The 20,454-nt window shown below is 39.6% G+C and overlaps 1 protein-coding gene across 2 annotated transcripts in view; it reads right to left on the bottom strand.

The window, feature by feature from the left end:
- The window catches only part of ABCB1 (ATP binding cassette subfamily B member 1), a 96,156-nt gene extending 81,855 nt beyond the window's left edge, over window positions 1-14,301 (bottom strand). Inside the window, exons 1-3 of one of the 2 annotated variants that reach the window (XM_075558459.1) lie at window positions 14,214-14,301; window positions 13,711-13,775; window positions 9,473-9,524 (exon numbers count right to left, since the gene is read on the bottom strand). In XM_075558459.1, the coding sequence (XP_075414574.1) occupies window positions 9,473-9,524; window positions 13,711-13,769 (111 nt within the window). In that variant the 5' untranslated portion in view covers window positions 13,770-13,775; window positions 14,214-14,301. Of the gene's footprint in view, window positions 1-9,472; window positions 9,525-13,710; window positions 13,776-13,898 lie in introns of both variants that reach the window. The other variant, XM_075558458.1, reaches the window with a different exon arrangement.
- Window positions 14,302-20,454: the final 6,153 nt, after the last annotated feature.

Raw genomic sequence — 20,454 nt, 5'->3', positions numbered from 1 at the left:
GAGCTAGATGGCTGCTTGTTTATCTTCAAGTCTTTAAGACCCCAGACGCTTTATCTTTTGATAGCGAGGCACCTTCAGCTTTCTGCACCACATTTGTTTATGCACCTATTTTGCCTTCAGTGATCACGTCGGGAAGGTGAGCATCACAGAACGCTGGATTGTTCGAGAACAACGTGTTCTTATGTTGAGGACTCCCTTCATCTGCAACCTTAATTCTTAACATATAGATATGAGTACATAGTTCTATTCCCCTCTTGATTTATATATATATATATATATATATATATATTCCCCTCTTGATTTTTATATATATATATATACAAGCCTGTATTTAGGCCTCTATAAATGTCCTTTGCTTCCTGGTTCTTTCGTCTATTTCTTTTTATTTCCCTTTTGTTCCACCATCATGTTCGGCCTTCATTCAGCTTTAGTAATTCCTCGCTGCTACATTGCCCTTGATTAAGCCCCACTAGGGATCCTACAACCTTCCTTCCATCAATTTTAGTTCACTAGTTGTTCCCTGGTCCCTGGGTTAGTCCCCCACCCCCTTCCTTTCTCCTGCCTCCACTTGGAACCATTGGTCCCATTCTTTTCATCTCCGAATTATTTATCCCGCCTATCTTAACTAGATAGACATGCAGATACATTAATAAGTGCCAAAAACAGGCAAAGCCAAATAAAACAATGAAGGAAGTCAAAACCAACAAAACAATAACAACAACAAAATAACAATAACAAAAGAAATTCACTGACAAAAATGGAAAAGCCTATAAACAGTTCAAGTTCTGTTGTTGTGCAGCCCCTTTTAAAGATAACAAATTGGAACTGCCTGCTAATCCATTCTTAATTAAGGTAAAATGAGACTTGGGGGAAATTCCAGTTCATAGGCTTTGCACTGCTCAAATATATCTTTGAATCAAAGGGCACCATAGGAAGTGTAACTTGACCTAAATATTTAATACAACACAAGCTACTTGAAATAAAGCTGGCGCACACATCCGCTACCTCAGGCTAGCTAAGACTACATTAACCTATCCTGATGTTGGATGGGCATCAGAGTGAAAAGTAGGACATGGCACATATTCTGTATCTCAAAAGCTGGAGCTACTAGGAGAAAGCGGGTGCCATTTTTGGAATCAGCGGGTCAAATATATCCACAAAACAAGTCTCACTTTTGAGGCACGAAAATGTGTATTGGCTAGTGTGATGACAGAAAGTTGATGCTTGTGGTTGTAAGCATACCTCGTACATCCATAAAGAAAGAAACCACATGATCAGTTGATTCTGCACCTCATAAAGACTCCGTGTGCATCACAGTCAGATTGTTCGCTAGGTGAACTTGTAGGCAGAAATCATCAGATCTTTCTTTCAAAGTACCCTCTGAGTTGACTCCAATATCAGTTACCTGTCAAGTGCACTAACTGTTCACAACACTCAGAGACTTCAATATATTCTTAAGCATTTGCAATAAAAATTTTATTGACATATAATTTTTATACTCTAAAAACATCTCTTACTAGTTTTCAGATTCCATGAATGCAGACAAAATGTCAAACTATTCGGTACAGAAAGAAACTTGGCATCCAGAAATTTCTCTTTTCACCACTGCCACAAACCAATCCTTTTTATTTCCAGGACTAATCATTGGCCATCATAGAAACAAGCAGGTTATTAATGTAAACAATTAGTAAATGCTTGCTAGGAGCCAAAAATAAATAGCAAAGACTTAATAATTGCCTTACCAAGAGTTTACACAGATGGAGGAAGGCAACGCAAAAGTATACACAATATACTACACTCTATGTCAGCATTGTATCACAGTAGACACAAAATTCAGCAAATAGTCATTCCCATCTTTGTGGAAAACCATCTCAGAGATGGTGATTGCTCTAACCAAGTGTTTAGAAGCAAGTAGAGGCAAGAAAGAGGATACTTGTTGAAAATTGGGATTTCTTTCAAGCTTGCAATGTAAAGTGTGGAAGCATCAAGAAAAAGATGAATGACCAAACACATTAACATACATCTATAATATGTATATATGAACAAGTGGGAAACTTTATGTAAGGGCTGGCCATTAAATAACATTGAAGAACTGTGGTTCATTTTACAATGTATGATAATAATAGTATGTTTTGTAGGAAAAAAACTTTACAGGGAGTCTTTAGGTGATATGCAATGAGGTAGTGAAATGTAAAACAGCACATTATATAAAAATTCCATATAAAACATATAACAACAGATGTTAACAAGTATTAGAAACAGATGATAGGTATATGGTTGTGTGAGTATGTGAACTCTACTATCCACTCTACAGGGTTGACATATTTCACAGTACAAAATGCAAACCTGGTAAAGGGAAGACAGTTCTCAAACAGGTGGAAGTATATTTATTCATCTCAGGAGAGAAAGAAAAAGGTAAGAGTAAGCACAAAAATAGGACCAAAGTCAAGAGCGTCCAGAGCCTCACATTTCTCTTTAAGTAAGGCAGGATTGACTTCTGGAAAGGAGTACGGAGGGGACATGAGGAAAGTGATAAATAATACTGAGAAGAGCAGAAGTTCTATCAAATGTCCTCATTCTGTCACTTGATAGGAAGGAGACATCAGGGGCATTGGGAACAAATCCCTTAATATCTGCTCTGTATTTATAAATTGAAAATATTTACAAACCGAGCAAAACTCACATAATTGTTATAAGGACAAAAATTAAACTTAATCCTAGGAATTTTTAGTAAGCATGAAATATAATCTAAGCACTATTAGTTTTGGAAATGTAAAAGAGAGTATGACTTTCAGAAGCTCAAAAGAATAGACAAAAAGAAAGTTGTCCCACATCAGATGAGCTGCAAGATAAACATTACAATTGGGACTAAAAATAAAAGGAAATGAAATACATTCAGTTAGATACTGGCAGGAAATAGACAGCAGGTGAACCCAAACCACATACAAGGAAGGTTGATCTGTGCGGAAAGTAGGCCTAGAGGTAGAGGAGGCTGGCAGGAGAGCAGTTTACTCTTCAGCAGGCCAGAGGGACAATCTCATCTTACCAGGGTGTATGCGTTGGAGAGGAGAGTCGGTGAACTCACCCATTCATTAAGCATCCAAATGAATGTTAAGTCCAGAATCATAAAAAAAGAATAGATCATGTCATTAAAAATCTTCAAACAGAAAAACATCTAGGGCCAGCAGGTTTCATTTGGGGAATTCTACCAAGCATTCAGAGAAGAGTTGGCATACCTCTACGCAAACGATTCCAAAGCATAGAAAAGGACAGCAAACTCCCAAACTCACTTTCTGAAGCAGGCATAACCCTGACACCAAAAGCAGGCAAAGGCATCACTAATATACACCCTTACAGAGCACTGTCCCTTATGAACACAGATCCAAAAATTCTCCACAAAATCCTGCCTGTTGGAATCCAACTTTATACATATATATATATATATATATATATATATATATATATATATATATATATATATATATACACACACACCAGTATGTATATGTATCTATGCATGTGTATGTGTGTGTGTGTGTGTGTGTGTGTAAACATCACCCACTTTGGGAACACTGGTAGAGGGTGTTGTTGCCCAGTCCTGCATCACCTCACAATTATTCTTATGGTTGAGCCCATTGTTGCAGCCACTATATCAATCCATCTCCTGGAGGGCCTTCTTCGTTTTCACTGCCCCTTACCTTACCATGATGTCCTTCCCCAGGGACTAGTCTCTCTGACATGTCCAAAGTATGTGAGACTAAGGCTTACTGCCCTTGCCTCTGAGGACCATTCTCACTGTACTTCTTCCAACACAGATTTGTCTTTATTTTTGGAAGACTACATTACTCTCAGTACTGTCTTCCAGCACCAGAAGTCCAACCCATTGATTCTTCTTCCACCTTCCTTATTCAGGGCCCAACTTTCACACGCATATGAAGTGACTGAAAATACCACAGCTTGAGTCCGGCATACCTTAGTTCTCCAAGTGACATCCTTGTTTTTCAACACTTTAAAGAAAACCTTGTGCAGGTTTATCCAATTCAATGAGTCATTTGATCTCATACTGATGCTCCCATGAGCACCGATTGTGGATCTAAGCAAGATTACATCTTTGACAGCTTTAAGATTCTTTCCATTTATCATGATGTTTGTTACCTACTGGTCCAGTTGTGAGGATTTTGCTATTCTTCACATCGAGTTGTTATCCATACTGAAGGCTGCAATCTTTGAGCTTCAAAAGCAAGTGTAGGTCCTCCTTACTTTCAGAAAGCAAAGTTGTGTGATGTGCATATCACAAGTCGTTAATAAGCCTTCCTCCAATCCTGTTGCTGCATTTCTCTTCATGTAATTCAGCTTCTCTCCTTGTTTGGTCAGCATACAGATTGAATACGTAAGATGAGAAGGTACAACTGTGGCGCACACACCGTTCCTGATTTCTAAAAATCATTTTATTGGGGGCTTTTACAGCTCTTATCACAAGCCATACATCCATCCATTGTGTCTAGCACATTTGTTGCCATCATTTTCAAAACATTTTCTTTCTACTTGAGCCCTTGGTATCAGCTCATTTTATAAACCTTTTCTAATTTTAAACCATGCAGTATTCCCTTGTTCTGTTCATACAATTGCCTCTTGATCCATGTACAAGTTCCACATGAACGAAATGAAGTGTTCTGGAATTCCCATTCTTCTCAAAGCTATGTGTAATTTATAATGGTTTACACAGTTGCACAAGTAAACATCTTTCTGGCATTCTCAGCTTTTAGCCAAGATTCATCTGATATCAGCAATGATACTCCAAATATATGGAATGTCATTCAAAATGTTTCAAAAAGCTGATGAGGCATTAGAATCACTCACCTGTGCCAGGAAATTGGGAAAATAGCTACTGGGCTAATCCTACTGAAAGAGATCCATATTTGTGTCCATTCCAAAGAGAGGTCACCCAACAGAATGTGCAAACTGTAATAAAATATGACTGACATCGCATCGTTCCACGTCCTCTTCTGAAACCAGCCTGAACCTCTGGCAACATACTGCTGGAACCACTGGTAGAAGAAGCCAAATGTAGAGGCAGAGAGTAGACAGGTGGTAGAGGGTAGACAGGTAGTAGCGTGAGTGATGGGAAAGCAAGTGTTCCAGAGAGAGAACAGACATTTATTGTGGAGGGGAGGGTAAGCTATTGGGGACTTTGATAAGTATTCTAAGTTGTTGACTACAAAATTGATGATCTGAAATATAAATCACCATGTGTTTCACAATTTTAAACACCTTTTCAAAAAGAATGTTAAACAGCTAATAAGGGGCAGGCTTAGTTCTTAGGTACTGAAAACAACAGTGAATAAGACAAGTCCTAAGACACAAATAATAGAAAAGAGATAATATAGATCCATTCAACTGTCTTTGAATATCTCAGTACTTATTAAAGTTCTAGGGCCTTAGTACACACAAAAAAAGACCCCAACTCACTGCCACCAAGTCAATGCTGACTCAAAGCGACACTATAGGACAAGCTAGAACTGCCCCGGTGAATTTCTGAGGTTGAAACTCCTTAAGGTTGTAGAAAGCCCTGTCTTTCTCCCAAGGAGCAGCTGGTGGTTTCAAACCACTGACTTTGGAGATCGTGGCCCAATGCATAACCCCTATGACGCCAGTGTTCCACTTGGTACACAACAGTGAGTAAAACATATCGTCACTCCACGGAGCTTATATACAGGAAGTAGACAGATGAACATATAAACAAGCAATCAGACAACGGTGTGCATTCAGAAAAAATATCACATAAGGTACCTCGTCACAGCGATGGGCAGGGAGCGTTGGTTTCAAGTGACTGGTAAAGGAAGGTCTCCTTGAGAAAGAAGCATCAGAGTTGACAACTCAGAGGCAGGGATGATGCAGGAAGTCAGGTGAGATGTGGAAAGAGCAAGCAAAGATACAGGAGAGAAATATACTTGGTGTGTCACAAGGACTAAATTAGAAGGGCCACTATGGAAAAGGTAGAGTGAAGCATGGATGCAGGTTATTGGAACTAAAGAGGTCAAAGAATGCTAAGGCTATGATGATGACTAGATCATTTATAAGGTTGCCAACACACCTAGGACACCCAGAACTTAGATGAGGGAAGTAGGAGCAATCAAATGCCAAAGTCCTTAAGGGAAGATAACGATGAATGATTGAGGGTTCCACCAGAAATAAAATCAAAAGTAGCAACATTATTCAAAATGAATAAGGCAAGAGGAGTTCTTTATGAGAGTCAATAAACAATTTGTACATAGCTGTGTGGTGCTAGAAAAATGTCAATACCATTACTGAGTCCTACGATGAATGTTTGAGGAATTCTAACTTCACAGGTAAAAGTGACCCAGAACCAAAGGAAAAGGCAGAGTGGGGAGAAAGCTCAGTACATTGGGATATCACTGAAGCAAAACGAAGGAGAAAGATGGTGGGCAATCTCAGTGCTGCTGACAAGCCACTTCAGAGTGCACACTTAATGTGATAGGTAGTGGGAGAGTTCAGACCACCATAGGTTGGGCATGTGACAAAGCACAGGTGAAAATATGTTGTTTGGGCAAGAGAAAACTAAAATGATCTTCCCAATAGTAAGCCCAGAAAGAAAGATAACAAAGGTGGGAAGAGGTTGGGGAGAAGAGAAGGGTCCGTGGACTGAAGATCCCAGAGAGAACAGTGAGCACACTGAACGGGGAGGACATGGCAGATGCCACAGCGCTGGCAATTGAAGGGGTCACTTTGGAAGTTACATTAGTTTCAAATAACAACAAAATCCAGGATGTAAGCATAGGAGTGGGTGGCTAGGGTAAAGAGGGTAAGAGATAAGGTCAAGGAGTGGTTTTCCTATAACTATAAAAGTCCAACAAGATGGCAGGAGCACCCTGGGTAAAAAGGGAGACTGGGAGCCAGGTGGCAAAATCTTCAGTGACTAAGGAACGATGAGGTGGCCAGAAGATAACAGTGTCACAAACAACTCTTTATTTCCAGCAGGTAGCAGTTGAACCATCATAAACAATTTAGGTTGTTAAAAAGTGCTGCCTCTAGAGCAGGCAGGTCTGGACAAGTCTGTGGTTGCCCCTTATTAGCTGTGTGACTCTTTGATTCTGAGTACATTACCTACCTTCTCTGGGTCTCTCTCTCTCTCTCTCTCTCTCTCTCTCTCTCTCTCTCTCTCTCTCTCTCTCTCTCTCTCTCTCTCTCTCTCTCTCTGTTTAATTTGAACTAAAAGTAATACAAAGTATACAACCAAAGGAATTTTGGAGTGGCACAAATTGTTCAGAGCTCAGCTCTTAAGCAAAAGCTGAGTGGTGTGAATCCACCCAGAAGTGCTTTTGGAAAGCGGACCTGGTGGTCTCTGTCAGAGCGAGCACAGCCTTGGAAAGTCCCATGGAACACAGTTCTCCCCAGACACACCGGGGGGCTGCCATGAGGCGTAGTTGGCTCAACGGCAAGTAGTTGAAACTACAAAAGGCAGAAATGTTTTGGTCTCCAAATGTTAGAAAGGAAATTCAATTTTAGGAACAAATCAAGCTTTAAAAAGAATAGTTTCTTTCCGTTCCAGCATAAGAATGAAATCTGAAACAAACACACTGTCACCTGGTCATTCAACAAATCTTTTGGAGAATATAAAAAGTATATAATCTTGTCTCAAAACTCCCCAAGGGGGTGGAAGCAGAATAAGAGAATATCTGTATCAGGAGCAGCTATGGCACTGGATGATCCCATGAAGACATAGGTCCCCAACCTTATTTGACCTTCTGCCCCCTTTAAAGTAAGAAAGAAAACAAAAAGACTCAGTGTTCTCCAAAAAACATTTGTACTGAAGTGCAGAATCCAGGATCAAGTGTAGGTATCTACTTCTGTATCCCCCCTGGATTGTTCCAGTGTACCCCAGGGGGTGGGAGGACCTACTTTGGGAACCACTGATGTAAGACAGACACCAAGTGCTCAGTGTGAATGTCACATGACTGTTGTTTCCCACTTAACTGATTTTATATTGACTTCACCAAGTTCCACCTTACAAGGCAGTATACTCGCCCCCAGCCCCCTGGGAAGTCATGACTGGATCACAGGATGCGTTCTGCAAGACTTAGCTTGGTTCATAGTCTGCCAGGCTCTCATCCCAATAATGCATGTAATTATTCACTCTTAGAGAGAGAAAAAAAGCAGTAGCAAGAATCCAGGTAGATAGAAGTAATCAACCAGCCACAAATGAGATTAAAGAAAAATTTTTGTAATGACTAGAAAATTTCCACACAACTAGAACGTGAGATCAAGAATTCTATTAAGGTTACCATATTTTAGAATTTCAGCAATTTGCCACCCAGAAGCTATGGCATGAAAAAGAAAAAGGAATAAATAAGCCATTGTTAACATTTACTCTCATGGATGCCTGGGGAGCTGAGGGGCCCCAGGAGAGCCTTGCGTCAATCCATTGCCTCCATTTTCTCAAGGGCATTCCTCTTTCTCACGGCCCCTCCACTTTGCCAAGCATCATGTCCTTCTCCAGGGACTGGTCTTTTCCTGACAATATGGCCAAATTTCGTGACAGGAAGTCTTGCCATCCTTGCCTCTAAGGAGTATTCTGATTATACTTCTTCCAAGACAGATATTTTGTTTGTTTCTCCTTTACTGTCCAGGGAACTTTCAATATTCTTTGCTCACACCATAGTTCAAATACATTGATTTTTCTTTGGTCTTCCTTATTCAGTGTCCTACTCTTACAGCCATATGAGTTGATTGAAAATACCATTGCTTGGATCAATGGTATTTTCCTTAGTCCTCAGAATAATATCCTTGATTTTGATATTTTAGGGGCAACATATTTACTTCATACTACGATTCAGACTCATAGAAACCCCAAAAAGGATTTCAGAGACAGTAAATCTTTAGGAAAGCGGACAGCCTCAACTTTTCCCCAAGGGGTAGTTGATGGGTTTAAACAGCCAACGTTGTGGTTGGCAACTCAATGCCTAGCCCACGGCGCCACCAACACTCCTCATAAAGATCATAGCCTTGTAAACCTATGGGGCAGCTCTAGTCTGTCCTATGGGGTGACTGTGAGTCAGAATCAACTGGACAGCAGCAGGTTGATGGGTTTGGCACTTTGATCACAAACTTGCCAAGATTTCACATTCATTTATGACATAGTACTTTGCACACATGCCCTCGGCTGAACTACACGCATAGTGGCTGGTCTCTTCTCTCCATCCTCTCAAGATGATCCTTAGGAGAGGTGCTTGTCTGGATAAACGAATGGTGGCTACATGATCAATTAAAGAATACTGAAATCTAAGTCAGCACGGGTAGTTGTTGAGACTCAGGCCATGTGGCAAGCTGTGATTGACATAAACTCAGTTTACTTCCTCTCTCCAGAATATATTTTCCATGTAAAAGTATCTTTTAGATAAAGGTAAGTCAAATTTCCAAATCATTTTAAATTGTGCATAAATTCAAAACTCACCATTGCAAGTACACTGACAGTTGGTCTCTTTTCTTTCTTCTCATCTTTTTTACTGAAAAAATATAAAAACAAAATTAATAATACAAACTTTAAATATTAACAATTTTTAAATTACCAAAATAATATATAGTTTATATTATTTAATAGTATAGTGCTTAGATTATAGAGCTTTAATGACAAACTGGGCATAGAGGGATATATACAAATATAGTCAGCACAAAAACATAATAGTTTTCCCCCATTTATGAAGTTTAGATATAAATGTTTACGTATATGTATGTGACTATTGGGAGCTGGGATTTCAATCAACTTGTTTTCTTTATTGTGCCTTTCATATTTTTTAATTTTCTATGATCAACAGCACACACACCCTCTTGCAATTATAAAAAGTATGTACTAAAATTAAGTTTCCTGTTTGTATTCCAATTACAAAGTCATTCATGTTCATAGGAATTCATCCCCTAAATTGTCATCTGAGCCATTCTGAAGGTAGATGTCCTACCTACATGCCTCCTACATGTTATCCAGAATCATTCCCTCTTCTAATGGAGAGTCATGATGATCTGATTTGGGGATAAATGAGAAGTAATCAAATCACCCTCGAGGAGCAAATTTAATTTAAAAAGGATGTCTGGAGCTATAAATGGGCTATTATGCCAATAAATGCAGTCCAGAGAACTATGGTAGAAAAGCGATGTCCTCAGGCATAGAAAAGTCAACTATTATTTGAGACCAGAGTCAAATGAATCTAACTCTGTAACACATGTTTTCTACAATGTGTTTCTTCCACCAAGGACAAGAAAGTAAACCAACTATACCAGACCAGCCCTCCTCATTTATACATCCATATTTGTAAATTAAAGCCTAGTTCATGGAAAAGTAACCTTTACACGGATTTTTCTTTGTTCTTTATACTACACAAGGCCGGTAGCGGTGAAGTGACTTTAAAAGAAAACAAAAGTTCAGAGTAAGCCCATATTTGGCTTTGGAGTGATGCTAGGTGGGCATAAACCCACACAAAATAGACAAACACAATGCTTTAGGTTTGGCTCCACCCTGCTCCACGTAACATGGTTTCAGTATCTCTGGAACCAGCATGAGAAGAGAAAAAGAGCCATAAAAACTTGACTTTAGCTCTTAGCTTTTTATTTACATTTCTTTTCTCTAAAATTGGGCTATTCTAGGAAGTTACAATATTTCAACACTGGCCAAGTAAGCACTTCCCATGCACGATTCCATTTACTCCTTTAAACAACTTTATGAGACAGGTGCGCTTCTGTCCTTTTGTGGAATAGAAAAGTGCAGACAAGAAAAGTTAACCATTCCAAGGTCACCCACCTGGAACAAGTACAAGTGCACTTGTCTGTCCCCCTGACCACAAAGCTCTCCTGAGGTGTCTGCGATCAAACACTGAAAGAGACCCCACCCTGCAAGGTCATTGGTCTCCCTCCATCAGCTAGCACCGCGGAGCTTACAAAGGGAAATTGCTCCAACATCATTTTAATGATGACTCTTTGCAAAGATGATGTTCGACACAGTACTATTACACCAGAATTACACATTGTAGGCAAGCCACGTTGCTGTAGAATCCTTTAATTTAGTAGCTGTAGCTTTAAGAATAGATTAAAATCCAAAGTGATGTGCATAGTTTAATGTTTAACTAAAAACTAAACATTTAAATACTTGCATAAAAATACCTCCTAGCTTGGAAAAGTCTGTTGGCCATAACAAGAAACAGTAATAAAATGAAAATGTATGTAAACTTTTACAATGTTCTTTACCATTTAATCCACATATACTCGATACTTCTTACACCTAAAGCTCTCTTTGTAAAATTAAACACACCATCAGTTTTCATCTGTGAGTCAGAATCCACTCAATGGCAGTGAGTTCGGTTTTTAGTTTTTCTAAGTTACCAAATTTATAAAAGGAAACATTAAAAACAAAAAGAGGGTTAGCTATCTTCCATTGTATAGTATTTTTCTTTATGGGAAATCTTTATTGTGAAAACTTTTCAAGTAAAAAAATTGGAGGAATATAGTAAATATCTACATCTTAATCATCCAGATTCAGCCATATTTTCTTTATCTACATAAGCAGACATATATTATTATCGTTGTTATTATCTTGTTGTATTATGAGAAAGTAACTGAAAAGTATAATGGTGTTTCATATTATCTTGCCGTTATGACATCTAAAAAATTAATAGCAATCCAATATCACCTAACATGCCACACATTTTCCAACAGTGTTTTTATAAGGATTTTCTATTTGAACCCTGATATATTGAAGGTTCACAAAGATATCAATCTCTTTAATCTCTTTTAGTCTTGAGTTAGCTCTGCTTCTTCTTGTTTGTTCGTCTGATTGATTATATGACTTTCTAAAAGGAACCCTTACAGTTGTCTTACAGAATGAGTGTTCTAGATCCTGGATTTGCCAGTTTCCTAAAGGGTCATTTCGTTTCTTCTTTCATTCCCTGTTATTTACTACGTTGAAAGTTAAAACCAGAGCTGTGATGTCCAATAGAGTTGACACTACCCACACGGGGCTATTAAGCACTTGAAACGTGATTAGTATAGAGATATGCAATAGATAGAAAATACACACCCAATCAAAAGACTCCGTATGAAAAAGGAAATGTAAAGTATCGCATTTGAAATGATAGCAATTTGGATGTATTGGATCCCACATACCACATTTTAAAATTTAAGTTAATTTCTTCTTCATGTTTTTTACTTTTCTTAAAGCTGGTACCAGAATGTGTTTGTGTGAGCCCCTGCTTTTTATTGGACAGCACCACTTTAGAGGCTTCACTGGGCAAATGGTTTTTGCAAAACTTATTCCCAGGTATACCTCAGTACTATCACAGTAAGAGCCTATTAATATAGGCCATTCGACCTGGACGGGCAATGCCAGGTGTGAACACTTGGCTCTGATTGTAAAATTTCACCAGTGTCAGAGCATAGTTCCCTTTTTATAACAAATAAGAATTTTAAGGGTGGGAGAGAGAAATTCCGCAATATAACCTTTTTCTGAATGGAGTATAAGCCATTGATTATACTCACATGACCCAATTATAACCGCAGGTTCCAAAATAATGGCAGGCACTGTTCTGTAAAGAGCATTCCTTGATTTTTCTCTCCTCCCTTCTCTAAGCACACCATGACGGCACTCAATGTTCACAATGAACAGTCATTACTACTTTTGACGCTCAAGCTGTCCTAGACGTTCAAGGCAGGTCCAAGTGTACTTTGACAACTCCATTTGAAAACTCGATTTCCTTGTTTTCAGGCACTACAAGATTATCCTGGCTCACTTTGTATTTTCCCTCTCCGAGAACTGGGTACCATTTCTCTCTCTAGTTCTGGTTCGTTTTAGTGAAAAATGGTACATTTTAAAAGCCAAGACATGGTCACTAAGTCAGCTGACTGTTAATGTCCCTTTCTGTAGACCAGAATAGAACCATAAAAAAATCTCTAAGTGCGTATTGAAATTTCCAATAAAAACATAAATGTAATATTACTCTTTAAAATCTGGTTTAATTTCCATATTTGAATTTCTGTTCTCATACACTGAAAATGTTGGCATATACAAATATCAATATGAGCAACATTTATTTTTAACCTTACAATTTCCTACAGCCAACGAAGCTACTGTGAAGCTTCGTATTTCCTGTATAGACCACAACATTTAAAAAAATAGCCCCCCCTCCATATCATTACATTACCAATTACCAGGGATTCTCACAGCCTTTTAAACTAACCCGTTTGGTAGTTCCCAATCTCCCCCTTTCAAGAATTCTTTTACAAGTGCCAGACATTAGTTATCCTGTTAAAAATAAATACCACCTAAATATAGCTTTGGCCTTCTCCACTTGTCCACAAACACGCGATGTTTATGTGGTTTTGCTTTACCAGAACCATGAAAGTGCAACTCAAAGAGCACCGAGAGCAGAAAGCTGAGGGTGCAAAGTCGCTTGTGAAACAAGTTTAAAAAAAAAAAAAACGGACCAAAAAGGATGCCAGCATTGGCCTGTCTAGGGCGGGCGAGCTAAGGGAGGACGTAGTCTGTGCTGTGCACAACTCGGCCATGGGACTCCTGCTCCACGCAGGGCAACCTCTTCCCAAGGCTGGCTTTCTTAAAAGAAGAGTCGTGAGATTGTTTCCGAGCTAAAAGCTAGCAGCCCATGGTCTCTGCAAGTCATCGAAGCTAAGAAAATGAAACAAACCGGCTACCTTTTCTTGCCCAGTTCCAAGCCCCCTGCTCTTCCGTTGTGGCCCCCTTCAGCATCCATCGGGTCCTGCGGAGAAAGTGCAGATGGTTAGCACGTCGGGCCCCCGCTTCCCCACGGAACCGGGCCAGCGGGGAGCTGGGCTGTCCCACCCCGCGCCCCGAGCTCCCTGAGGGCGCGCCCTCCTCCCACCTCGCGGGCAGCCAAGTCCGGGAGCCGCTGCCCGCCGCCCGGCTCGAGGTTCCCGGAGCGCTCCACCAGCCAGCGGTCCGCCGGTTCCGAGACGACCCGGCCCCGAAGGTGCTCCTTGCGAGCCTTCTGAGGACGATCCAGCACCGTGAGTCTCAAGGCGCTCTGGAAGCGCCCAGAATGACCTGCGTCTCAGTCCCCCTTGGCCACCCAACAACTTTTCCAGGGGAAATCTAAATCCCAGACGCGCTTTTCTCCTTGGGGATCAAGCTCAGGAAATTGGAGAGCCCGACCCTTCCTGGGAACCGCCCAAACTACCTCTGCCTTTCCCTGGGATCATCCACCAAGACTTGGATTTGGGGAGAAGAGATTTTTGCCCACGATCCCAGCGGATGTGAACTGCAGCGGCAGAGGGAGGGAGAGGGGTGGTGCGTAGGCAGCACCGTGCTGCGTAGCCAACACTCAGCCTATCATCCTGTCTGTGCAGGATTAGTCAATGTTATATTGAATGTTCATTGCAAGAAATGTCCAAAGAGGTTGTATATCTTAGAGGAATGCCCTTGCTTCCGATGCCTTTCAGCTGGCCTCTATTGGGATCATCAGGGACACAGTCATTTAAGGGAGCGTGTATACGCTGTGTCCAGCTCAGCCGTGGGACTTCTGTCCTAAGATGTTGTGTGTTTACATAGGTAGTTGATCTCCGGCACACACTCACTGCCATTGAATCAGTCCTGACTCATAGTGACCCCCGGTGGGTTTTCCAGCTGCAACTGTTTGCAGGAGTAGAAAGCGTAGTCTTTCTCCCGCAGAGGAGCCGGTGGTTTTGAACTGCCGACCATGGGGGTGGGGGCGGCGGAGAGAGAACGAGAATGAGCCAAGGCATAAGTCATTACATCACCAGAGCTCACTATGGTCATAAGTGAAAAAGAAGAATGTCTGATACTTACATAGAAAATAATGTGTCTCTTTAAATGGACATTTGGGGGCAGATGTTTTTAAAAGGGTATGTGATATTTTTTAATTTTAGCTGTAAGATCAATGCTCATGTTTTCTCAGAAACATTTCAATAGTTGCTTGTTAATCTAGATTATTTAAACAACCGTAGCCTATTTCGCATACTATTTCCATTTTAATTTTTCCCCTTATTTTCTGTCATTTTTTCTTGTCCACTCGTTTTCTTCGAATTGACAGAAAGTCACTATTTTAATTTACAAAGCCCAGTTAGCTCACCTCAGAGGTTTGGGTAGCTATACATATAGGGGAAAGAGTTGTTTTGTAACCTTTAATCTACGTTCTCTGATCTATTCAGCTTCTCCGAAGTTTACTACAAAACTTTAGATGAAGGAATGTTATTTTATTTATTTATTTACCCTGCAGAGCATGAGGCGAATTCTTTAAACAAGTCGTGTTTAAGAACCATCCTTTCTATCCTTGACTGAAATTTTCTTGCCTTGGCTTTTTTTTTTTCTTAGCCATACAATGAATTTTGGGGTGTTTTTCCTGTATAAATTGCTCGTGAATTTGAACAGGCTACTAATCTTCCCCCTGTTTTAATGGGAGATGCATGTTCCTTGGAGATATTGATTTCTTGCTGTGGGGCCCACCTGGGGCAAATGTATATTAAAGGCTTCATCTACATCACAAGCGTTTTTAACCCTTCACACCTCTGCTGTCTTTTTCCATTTATATTTGGTCCTTTCTCCTACCAATAATATAAGGTGCTTTAAACCTTCCCTAAAAAATTTCAGGATAGGAAAAATGACATTATACTAATAAAATATTTCTATAGGCTTCAGCTTCGAGTGAAAATCTCTAGGAAGGACATACATTGTATAAGGATCAGAATAGTCATAGAAATATTATGTACAACAGAACAATGCATGGCCCAGTCATATGCCATGCCCCAAATTGTCAGTATCGTTGGTCCCATTGTTGCAGCCACTGTGTCAATCCATTTCTGTGATGATCTTCCCCTTTTCACTGACCCTCTTTCCCAGAGACTAGTCCTTCCTGAAACGTGCATGGTGGCATAATGGGTTAGGAGTTATGCTGCTTGCTAATCACAAGGTCAGTAGCTCAAACTTACCAGTTTCCCAGAAGCAGAAAAATGAAACTTTCTGATTGAATGGGGCTTTCTAACACGCCCTAGGATCATTCACCATTCGTTGAAATGGACTGAATGGCGGTGAGTTTTTGGTTTGGTCCCTTCTGATGATATGTTCAAAATATATGAGACTGAGTCTTGCCAGCTTCCATTCTAAGGTGCTTTCTGGCTACACCTCTGTCAAGACAGATTTGTTTGTTCCTTTGGCCATCCTTGATCTATTCAATATTCTTCACCAAAACTGTAATTCAAATGCATTGATTCTTCGTTGATCTTTCTTATTCATTGTCCAGCTTTCACATGTATATGAGGTGATTAGAAATGCTAGCCTGAGTCAGGAGCACCTTTGTCCTCAAATGCCATTGTTGACATCTTGGCTCTTTAACCTTCTAAATAGGTCTTGTACACCAGATTTGTCCAATACAATATACCGTTTGATCTCTTGACTGCTGCTTCCATGAGCGTTGATTGTGGATCCAAGTAAAAGAAAGTCCTGGACAATTCCAATACTTTTTCGTTTATTATGTTTGTTGGTCCATTCATGATATTTTTTGCTTTCTTTACATTGAGTTCAGATCCATACCGAACTCTGTGCTGTAAGCTCTTCAAGTCCTCTTTGCTTTCAGCAAGTATGATTGTGTCACTTCAAAGGTCATTAATGAGCCTCTTCAAATAGTTGTGCTTCTTGGATTATTTGTTGAACACACAGATTACATAAGGATAATGAAAGAATACGACTGTGATGCACCCCTTTCTTGATTTTTGAATCATTTAGTTAGTGTCCCTTTGTTCTTTTGAAACCACTGACTCTTGGTCTATGTACAGGTGGTATGTGAGCACAACGAAGTGTTCTGGAATTCCCAGTTTTCACAATGTTAAAATAATTTGTCATGATCCATTCAGTTGAATGATTTTTGTGATCAATAAAACACAAGTAAACATCTTTCTGGTATTCTCTACTTTCAGCCAAGATCCATCTAATGTCTGCAGTGATACCCTTTGTTCTGCATCCTTTTCTAAATCTAGCTTGAATCCACTTTATTTTAGAGTCCATTAAAGAAAGCACAAAATTCATCTTACTTCCACTTCCTTATTGTCCAATTTCTATACATTTGTGGCTAAAAATATCTTTATTTAATATAGAATTTTCAGAACGGTTCCATTCTGGCATCAAATAGAAAAGCTATCACAGTATTTTAATCAATCTGAGCAATTACAGACTAAACATATGAGTATAATAGGAATCTAACACCATTTTAACTTCATGACTTACATTAAAGATTGTTTGCTATTTTAGCCAAGGTTGATAACTAGCCTTTCTAATTGTGTGTTCAGATCTATGTTCTGACCTCAGCTTCTTCAGCCTATGTTATTTTGTCACGTCCCTTTTACAATTACCTGTTATGCTTCACACCTACTTTTCCTTTTCCCAAGATGTTTGCTTCCACAGGAGATTCTTCATTATGGGCATTTCGTTCCCAATCTTATGTGTTTCTTTTCCTGATCTACATGGCAGTTAATTACTGCTATTTTTTCCTATCTCTATTTAGTTAGCCTAAGTTTTAATTGAAAGTTCAGTATCTTGAAAAGAAGGCACAAAAGTTCATAGGAGTGAACTTAACTGACCTGAGTCAGAGAAAGAATATACCTGAGTTTCCCAGTCCAGAGAGCAATACAGTTGATTCAATTGTGTCAACAGAAATAAATGACTCACACACTCTTTACCGATTTATGTATAATTGACCTTTATGTATGAAGGACACGTGACTATCTTAATGACAAGAGACTTTGAATGACCATATTTGAACTCTCATCAGATTAATCAAATATTCTTCCTATGAAACTTTGTCTTTAAACATACACACACACACACACACACACACTATATCTTTCAAAGTAAATACAGGCATTTCCAAAGAGGTTCTTTCATTTGCCATCATTTAGCCTATACTGTAACAGCCACATTTGGACAAAATTGTGATCAAATGGTAACAAATTAAGTTAATTTAAAATTAAGAGACTTAATGCCTTAGCCGTGTACAATGTCTTCGGACTAGTGATATTAATTGCCTTGGAACGTGTCTAAATTCACAAAGGGGAAGGAGGAGAAAACCTTCGGAACAAAGCTGACTCCATGAAATGGAGGTGAGACACTTCTATCCTCTAACCTTTTGATAAATGGGGCCGTCAGCGGTTGCTCCCACAACAGTTTCTCCTTCTCGTCTGTGATAGATAAGCCATTGCAATGACCATAGCCATTGTTCAGTGGTTGATTAAGGTACAGGACAGGGACGCTCGGGTCCTCTCAACTGCAGGCTCCACCTGAGCCTCTGAACACAGGGAACTCGTGGTCCCTCAGGACAGGCTCCTTTGGGTCTTGCCCTCTGTCACTGCCAGCTGTACTGCTGAGTCCCTTGCGGGTCTCTCACTGTTTGGTAGTACAGCTTTGGAGCCACATTACAGTTGTTTTAGTTGCCCCACCTCTCTCTCTCCTCATTTCCTTCTGCTTCCTTGTGTCTCCAAAATCTCTGTGAGCCTGGCAGCTTAACTACACACATTCAATTGTAAGGCATGGCCCCCTCACCAGGCCATGAGCTAACCAATCCCCTCCAATTAGGCAACAGATATTTCATTTGCATAGAAAGGTATAACTCATTTCCTTTGCATAATTTATCGCTAAACAAAGATGGCTTAATAAATTCTGCTTGATGCATTTACCCAATCAAACTGAACAAAAGTAACAAAATCTCTGGAGTAGAAAAGAGGGCTCAGGACTTAAGGGAAACAGCTCTCAAACGATTTTTCTAAGAGACCAAAGCAGAAGATCCCGCACAACAATGGAATGGTAAATAGAGCTGAATCTACTCTGTGAACCCTTGTCTGTTGGCCAGAAGAAATTATTTCTCTCTCCGATCCTACTGTCCATTTGGCATCTGTACCTCTCATCAGGCAATTATTACACTTTTGTATGATTAAATTTTATCTCTAATTTGACAAAATGACTTATTATACAGAATAAAGATCCAGTGAATGTCTGCAGAGGTATGAAAATGTTAAGGGTATGATATCAGAGAAAGCTTTATGACTAGTTAACTAACTGCTTGGTTTTCATTAGGGTGAAACTTTCATTTTCAACTTTCATTGGAAAGTTCTGTAACCACTAGAAGCTGAAGGCTGCTATCAACTTCTAGTACAAATTTCATTAAAGAATCACCTCTCTGAGCAAATCATTAAATAAACCTACCCAAATCACAATTTTTTAAAAAAAAATTAATTTTAAAAAACTGCTCCCCACCCAAAAAAATACTAAAAAATAAATTAAAGTGTGAGAAAGGACAACAGTACAATCAGGGGAAAGTAATACGTGGTAGCTTGGTGGGGTTTGAATTAGAATCCTCAGCTGAATGGCTTTGGATAAAGTATTCAGTTCCCAAATCCTTGATTTACACATCAAAAATAGAGAACATAACAGTATCCACCTAGTGTTTTTAAGAGAAAGTAATAATTTAAAAGTGTATGACATAGTTTTGCCTAAAAACCCTAGTAAAGCTTTTTAAAATGGTCAATAAAAAAATAAGACACGAACAAAAATAAAGAAATTGAAGATAAAAGTGTAATGACTGGAAAGAGCTTGTGTAGGGCACCTACAGTAAATGATATGGACATAATTATAAATATTTATTTTAAATAAAGCTACAAAATAAAATGTTACAAAGTAAAAGCTAAAAATAAAATAAAATGTTAACTACAAAACTGAGACTATCATAAAACACAGTAAAAGATGGGAGGTGAAAATTACTTAAATGAGTAGCAGATGGACATTGGACCTCCACTCAAGTACTCCCTCAATGCAAGAATACTTTGTTCTATTAAACTGGCATTCCATGATGCTCACCTTCTTGACACAATCGCTGAAGACAAAGTGGGTGCATAAGCAAATGTGGTGAAGAAAGCTGATGGTTCCCAGCTATCAAAAGCTATAGCCTCTGTGGTCTTAAAGGTTAGAAGGCAAACAAGCGGCCATCTAGCTCAGAAGCAACAAAGCCTACATGGAAGAAGCACACCATCCTGTGTGATCACGAGGGGTTGAAGGGATGAGGTATCAGGCATCAAATAACAAAAAAAATCATATCATTGTGAATGAGATGGAGTTTGGAGTGGGGACTCAAAACTCATCTGTAGGCACCTGGACATCCCCTTATGGAAGGGTCGCAGGGAGGAGATGAGCCAGTCAGGGTGCAGTATAGCAACGATGAAACATAGAACTTTCCTCTAGTTCTTTAATGCTTCCTCCCACCACCCCCACTATCATGATCCCAATTCTACCTTACAAATCCAGCTAGACCAGAGGATGTGTACTGGTAAAGATGGGAACTAGAAACACAGGGAATCCAGGACAGATAATCCCTTCAGGACCAGTGGTGAGAGTGGCAATACCAGGAGTAGAAAGGGGGA

This window comes from Tenrec ecaudatus, chromosome 9, assembly GCF_050624435.1.
Source record: "Tenrec ecaudatus isolate mTenEca1 chromosome 9, mTenEca1.hap1, whole genome shotgun sequence".
NCBI lineage: Eukaryota > Metazoa > Chordata > Mammalia > Afrosoricida > Tenrecidae > Tenrec > Tenrec ecaudatus.
Note: the sequence above shows the minus strand (reverse complement) of the source record. Positions and strands in the feature narration are given on the sequence as shown.